At 37.3% G+C, this 7,646-nt stretch overlaps 1 protein-coding gene across 1 annotated transcript; it reads left to right on the top strand.

Moving 5' to 3' along the window:
* LOC109726624 (serine/threonine protein phosphatase 2A 57 kDa regulatory subunit B' iota isoform-like) lies at positions 544 to 6,037 on the top strand. Its single transcript, XM_020256332.1, has 2 exons — positions 544 to 2,389; positions 5,412 to 6,037. Exons 1-2 carry the CDS (start codon positions 1,202 to 1,204, stop codon positions 5,808 to 5,810), a joined length of 1,587 nt encoding a protein of 528 aa, XP_020111921.1. The 5' UTR covers positions 544 to 1,201; the 3' UTR covers positions 5,811 to 6,037.

Raw genomic sequence — 7,646 nt, 5'->3', positions numbered from 1 at the left:
AGTTACATATAAAGTACTATGAGAATCTAATTCTAAAGATATATTTGAAAGAACTTGAAACGTTAAAGGGCATTTTTCATATTAGACTTATAAGCAAGGTAAATAAAAAGTCTCAAACTTCTTCAGAGGTATGAAAGCAATTGTGCTTTAAAAGGAATAATTATCTATTAAGAAAATATATTAGTAAATTAAGAGCAAAAGAGATATTTTAACTCCATTATAATTCTGGTAGAAATGTAACTTGACTTCAACTCGAAATGACTTAATAAGTACTAACATCGAGATTATTTTTGAATAAAGAGAAATATACTAAGGATATATTTAAAATAAAAAAAAGGAGTATATAAGATATTTTAAAATTATTGAGGGGTATATAGTTAATTATCCCTGCTTTTGAAAAATTAGCTGGAGTCGTATGTATAAAAAGCCTATAGTTGAGGGGTCTCTATTCATTTCTACCAATTTTTTATTAATTTAATTTGAATAGTTGAGGGGTCTCTATTCATTTCTACCTATTTTTTATTTAATTTAATTTGAAATTCGGAGCGAGTACGAAGTAAGTGGAATTTGGCGAAAGCGATTTCTCTCTCTCTCTTTCCCTCTCTCTCTCTCTCTACTTCGTGAGATCTCCGATTCCACCCTACGATACACCTCGCATGATCGATCCCAGGGCTCTCCAATGGACCCGATCGCCGTGCGAATCCGTGCTTCGCATCGAGCTTTCACCCTCAGATCCGTAAATTTCGATCCTTGATGCTCTAGATCCGTCATTGTTCAAAAAATTAGGGTTTGTGTGGATTTCTCTGCTGCGATCCAAGATCCACACGATTCAGTGTGTTTGTGCTTTGATTGGTGTGGAATTAGGGTTTCATTGTGCTGATCTTCTTCAAGAGGTAAGCTTAGAGCATCTTGTCCTTTGAATCTTTGCCGTGGTGGTGTAGTGGCGTAGATTTTAGGGTTTCTCTTTGTTTTGCTCTCTCATGGTGGAGATCTAGGTGCATTGTGATGTTGTGTTGAATCCCAGCTAAGTTAAGCTTTAATCTTTGAATAGGGTTCCTATTTATGTTATCTGTTTCTTTTCTCCCTTGGATGTGAATCAATCTAACGTCAGAAGCATTGTTCTTGGCACCTAAATCCGAAATGCTAAAGTTTTCTGGGTTCAAGTTGTTTCTTTGAGGGTTTTTATTCCAAATCTGGCACCATGTTGAAGCAATTCTTCAACAAGCTGCCACGTAAGTCTTCGTCTGCGTCGTCCTCGAAATCTGGCACCCTGTCGGGTTCCGGCCAAAGCAATCCCGGCAATGGGGCCGCCGCTTCTGGGATCCCAATCCAGCGCACGAGCAGCAGCACTGCAGCTCCAACACGATCCGCTACCGTGAAGCGGATGTCCTCTGCTGTTTTCCCGTCCAGTGTCGTCGCAGGAATTGAACCACTTGTCTCATTCAAAGATGTCCCCAATGGAGAGAAGCCGAACCTTTTTGTCAGCAAGTTGAACCTCTGCTGCATCGTTTTCGATTTCTCCGACCCAAACAAGAATTCGGCTGAGAAGGACATCAAAAGGCAGACCCTTTTAGAGCTTATCGAGTATGTAAACTCTGCTAATGCTCGTTTTACTGAGCAGATGATTGCTTCAAGTTGCAAGATGTTTGCCGTTAATCTGTTTCGAGTCTTTCCCCCCAATTATCGATCTAACTCATCCGGAGGTGGCGGAGGTGGCGGGGAGGCTGAGGAGGAGGAGCCAATGTTTGATCCTGCTTGGCCTCACTTGCAACTTGTTTATGACTTACTTCTAAAGTTTATCGGATCCTCTGCCCTCGATGCGAAGGTAGGAAAGAAGTACTTTGACCACTCATTCATCTTGAGATTGCTTGACCTCTTTGATTCTGAGGATCCAAGGGAGAGGGATTGCTTGAAAACAATCTTGCATAGGATCTATGGGAAATTCATGGTCCACCGCCCTTTCGTCCGAAAATCTGTCAGTAATATTTTCTACCGGTTTGTGTTTGAGACGGATCGCCACAATGGGATTGCAGAGTTGCTAGAGGTTTTGGGGAGCGTGATTAGTGGGTTTGCGTTGCCTCTTAAGGAGGAGCATAAGATTTTCCTGTCGAGGGCGCTAATTCCGTTGCACAAGCCAAGAACAGTTGGTTCGTATTTGCAACAGTTGACTTACTGCGTGATGCAGTTTTTAGAGAAAGAGCCGAAGCTTGCCAGTTCAGTAATTGCAGGGTTATTGAAATATTGGCCAGTGACGAATAGCCAGAAGGAAGTAATGTTTTTGAGTGAGTTGGAGGAGGTCTTGGAAGCTACTAATGTGGTTGAATTCCAGAAATGCATGGTCCCGTTGTTCCGTCGCTTATCTTACTGTATTAACAGTTCCCACTTCCAGGTAATCCAAATGGCCCTGATTGAATCTTTTATTTTCTTGGAGCTCATTGAGTAGCATGATTTTCTCTTGTTGGTTATGATAAAATTATGTTTTTAGTTGCTGTACAATATTCTTGTTTTCTATAATTTCTTTCTTATTCACGCTTTGGTTTTGCCTTCCCTGATTGTTATAAATGCCTCCTACAACCACATACATTTGTTCCTGACAGCCCCCTTAACTGAGTGCGCACAGTTGTAAACTTCACTTCTTGAATGCAGGGGCTTAGATAATACATTTCTTGGAGTTAACAGTTTAGATATTATTTTTTCTAGTTAGATGAAAAACCTATGCATGCAATGATTTTTTTCCTAAATATTTTACTCTATCCTACATTCTGGATTCTTATGAACTGATAATTGGTCGATGCGTTAGTGATGTTAGTCTGTACTCAAAAATGTTTTACCAAAGTTTCATGTTCCCCAAACTTTGTTATGGCCGTAACATGTAACTGGATACTTACCTATCCTAAATTGTGCTATAGAATTTTTTGTTGAAAATCCATGCATATGGATGCAATCTAAACTATTTGAAGTTTTTGGAAACCCAATTTATAATTTCTGAATATTCAAGTGGACAATGATGCATGAACAAGCCTATAAAATTATTGCACTTGATGCCGCTGAAAAATCGCATTTATTAGTCTTGTCCTAATCACTTGAGAACATTTATCTATGTGTGAAGATGAAACTAGGAGCTTTTGAGACTGATTTCGCAAGCATCTTGTTAGCCTTTGAAAACTATCTCCTTTCAAGGTACAAGAGCTTCTAGGGTTTTAGTCTCTATATATTCTAAATTGTGTATATGTCAGTATGGATCTTCAAAAATGGCGTCCTTGATAATTAAAGATATTTGGGCTCTCTATATTCTGTATCATGACAAAACAGAGATAAGTTACTACAAATATAGAATATCAGATTCTTTTATTTGGAAAAGAGGATTACCTATTTTCTTTTGCAAAATTTGTTATTGTTGTATCCTAGGATGAACTGCTCTTAAGTGGCAGGAGGATTAAATTGGCAGTTGTGAATAATAAACAGGTTTTCACGGTGGTGCACATGTTTTACGTGCTGTACCACACCACATAGGAGAGGGTGCCAGTTTTCACAAAAGCGTGGAAACTTGCACAAATTTAAAAGAGATTAAAGCTGATTCTCTTGGAGGACTGAAAACTTGATGATCATTTTTGGCTCTCTTGTATGCAAAGAAGAAAATTTGATTAAATTCCATTATCATGGAGGTCATTGAGAGATGCGGTGGATGTTGTAGATTGAGAGAGTTGGTTCATCAGTCATTAGATTCTGAATAATAGACTCTAAAAGTAGTTTGTGAGATAGAGGCGTTGAAGTTTCATCAAACACCGCATAACTGGTACTTCAGGTGGTTTTCTGTACTTTGTTTTTTCAAGTCCGAAAGAAGCGGTCATAACCATAGGATTTTGAAAGAAGGATTCTTGAAGACTTATTAGTTGTGATAGGAAGCAGACAAATTATTTTGAGTTTATGGTATAAAAACATAGAAATTGTATAACCTGGGCAGCCTTGTGCATGAGATCGATCATAGAAGGGTTTTAGGAAGGCGAAATTTAGAGATTTTCTTTTTTCCTTTTTTTTTTTTGGCTGATCTGGCAAGTCGAATAGGCCTGCTGATTTAGTAAGCAGAATAGGCTCGCCGAATTAGCTTGGATTGTTGGATGGGAGGGTCTCATCCTAGGTGTAAGGTGGGGCCAACCCTATCCCATCGTTCATGTTGATTCAGTGAGCCTATTCTGCTTGCTAAATCAGCAAGCCTGCTGAATCCACAATCATATTCTGCTCGCCGAATAGGCAGTCCTATCACTATCCTGAAATTTATGCAGCCTTTCCTCTGCATGGTGATTCAAACTCATGATGTTTACTTTGGTGCAGAGCAATATTACTGCTATACCAAAGTCCTGCTGTCTAATTTATGCACAGTATTAAATCTCCAATTCTCCATTAGGTACAAGTTGGTAGAAGGAGATTGAATAGTACATTTTGTGATGTGTCCAGCATTTGGAATCGTTATAAAATACTACCACATTTCTTATCATGATATTCTTTTCTATTTATCATATGATGTCCTTGTTTAGTCGAACCGGTACTCTATGTTGTAACAGTGATATACTATGATATGCAATACTACATTTTGTCTATTTATGTTTAAGATATCAAAGTTCTAAAAGGTGTCTAAGGTGAATTGTTATAATTGCTTTCAAGTTGCACGGTATTACAGTTATGTGGTTGTTGCTGCCTTTGTAGATTTTGGTTTGAGTTCAAAATGTGTTCAAATTTAGTATGCATCATATCTACTAATGGCCAAACGACTATGAATTATGATCAACAAGCTTTTTCATTTGAATTGTATCACAGACACCATCATGACTAAAACAAGTATACTTGAAACACAATAGAAATATGTAAAGCTAAACATTCATTTAGTTTACACTACCTGAGGCAACTATGTTTTGGTTTATACCCTCATGTTCTTCACAAAGTTGCTTGGATCTGTGTCTTGCATTGTAAGTTTCTAACCTTACTGCATAGGCTTTACATGCTGCCACATGGAGATCTTCTTGTGTATTTCATCTCCAAAAAATTTCGAAAGTGCTTTAGGCTTCCAATTTCTATGTGTGCCAGATTGCAACAGAAGGGCGACGGGAAGCACTCAATGGGATGCCTCCTTAAATGCAAGGCCCCTTTGCCCTTTTAAGTTGTGATCTGTTACAAGGAGCGGAGATCCGAGTACTTCATTATTTTTCTGGAGCTATAAAACATTTGAAGTAGCTGTGGTAGAGGAAGCATTTGCAAACAGCATTGTCATCTATTCTAAAATCTTTCATTCGACATATTATTCCTAATGTAATTATATTTTAAGAACCTTGTATCTTACAATCAGCCTATCAGCTAATCCAATATATTTCGTCGACGCTAGTTTCTTCTAACATTAAAGGAAAACCTGATCTCAGGTTGCCGAACGGGCCCTCTTCTTGTGGAACAACGATCACATCATGAGCTTGGTCGCCCAAAACCGGCAAATGATAATGCCCATCATCCTCCCAGGCCTAGAAAGGAACACCCGACACCACTGGAACCATTCCATCCTGAACCTAACCCTAAACGTGAGAAAGATGCTTTCCGAGATGGACGAGGGGCTCTTCACCGCTTGCCAGAAGAAGCTTGAGGAGGAGGAAGAGCAGCGGGCGGCGTTGGAGGAGAAGCGGAGGTTGGATTGGGAGCTTCTGGAGGCAGCCGCCGCCTCCCAGCCGGTGACAGGCAAGACGGCCGTCCTGGTAAGGCCTCCGACCGCCACCACCACCACCACCGCTGCCACTACTGCGACCACAATAACTTCTACCCTTGCTTGAGCTGTTTGATGGTATAAGCGCGCGCAGTAGGGTTAGGGGGTGGTTTACTTTTCGTTATGGTCGGGAGTGTGCCGAATCGCTTCCTTTCCTTTTACCGGTGTCTCTCTATTTCTGTTGTACTAGTGTGGGTTCATCCTCTGGAAAATCAAGTCATGGTGTATGTAGGAGTATAGACTCTCAATTCTCTATATTAATCCCTGTTTTGTTAGTGAGCATATTTTTGTTTTCGTTTTTGCTTTTGCTTTTGTTCTGGGGATAGCTCTGATGGTTTCTCTGTGATCTATCTAAGCCATTATTAAAAGTTTTTTTCTTTTAGAAAAAAAAATTGTAGTGAAAACCTCTCAACTTCCTAGTTGTTTCGATCTGGGTTTTTCTGGTTAATCAAAATTCAAAAATGTTGTCAAATTTTAATGACTAGTATTATTCACTAGTTTTAAATTATTTATGTTTGATTTGTGAAAAAGTGATTAAAGCGATAAAATTTGATGGAATGATTGATGGTTTAAATATTTTCTTTACTTTATTTAAGGGAAAACTTTAAATACCATCCTTATTGTTTTACACTTTCTCACTTCAGTACCTGTGCTTTAAAGTGCATTACTTTTTCACTTTAGTATCATGTGATTTAAAATATATTACTTTCGTACATTAGTTTTATTTTTTTTTATTATTATTTTCTCTAATTTTTTTCGTTAAATTAGTAATAAAGTTAAAACTAAAAAGTATTAAAGTAAATATTCGATAAACTATGGTGGAGTATCTAGAATTTTTTGTATGTGATTTAACGAAAAATTAACGAAGGGGCGGACGAATAGAAAAAAAGAAACCACAAGGTATTCAATTGATATATTTTAAACCATTGGATATTAAAGTAAGAAAGTGCCAAACCACGGGAATGATATTTGAAGTTTATCCTTTATTTAATTAAACATTACCACATTTATTTTTAAAAAAATTAATAAGGGTGCGATAAAAAGAAATAAAGGAAGTTAATCAAAATGGGCCAAGCAGGAGGTGTTCCTCATACAATTTTGGGAAAACTTCAAATACCACCCCTGTGGTTTCGCACTTTTTTACTTTAGTACCCTATAGTTTAAAGTGTATCAATTTAGTACCCTGTGGTTTCGCAGTTTCTCACTTTGGTACCCTGTAGTTTAAAGTGCATCAATTTAATATCCTGTGGTTTTATTTTTCTCTTTTCGTCGGCTCCTCTCTTAATATTACGTTAAATTATATAGAGAAAACTTTATATACCCTACCTAAGTTTATCGAATATTTACTTTAGTACCATTTAGTTTTAACTTTGTCACTGATTTTTTTTTCCTCCGTTAATATTTCGTTAAATTATTTACCAAAAACTTCAGATACCCTACCTAGGTTTAATGAATATTAACTTTAGTATCCTTTAATTTCAACTTTATCACTGATTTAATAAAAAAAAATTAGTGAAATGGATAATAAAAAGAGAAAAATGAAACCACAGGGTACTAACTTGATATACTTTAAACTACCGGATACTAAAGTGAGAAAGTGCGAAACCACAGGGGCTAACTTGATACATTTTAAACCAGAGGGTACTAAAGTGAGAGAGTGTGAAACCATAGGGCCCCATTTGAAGTTTACCCTACATTTTTTTTGTTGGCTATCAGTTATATATCTATATCTATACCTCTATACCTATACATTAATTTCCATGACTAAATCCTACATGTACTCACCCCCTTAATTTGAGGAGAAGTGGGGCCTACTTTTTTTTTTTTAAAAACTTTTTCTCATTTTTTTTTTAGACTTATTAAGACCTAAAAAAAGAAAATTTACTCATTTTCTTTACCTTTC

The sequence above is a fragment of the Ananas comosus genome, linkage group 21 (assembly GCF_001540865.1).
Source record: "Ananas comosus cultivar F153 linkage group 21, ASM154086v1, whole genome shotgun sequence".
Taxonomy (NCBI): domain Eukaryota; kingdom Viridiplantae; phylum Streptophyta; class Magnoliopsida; order Poales; family Bromeliaceae; genus Ananas; species Ananas comosus.
This window is presented reverse-complemented; position numbering and strand designations above follow the sequence as displayed.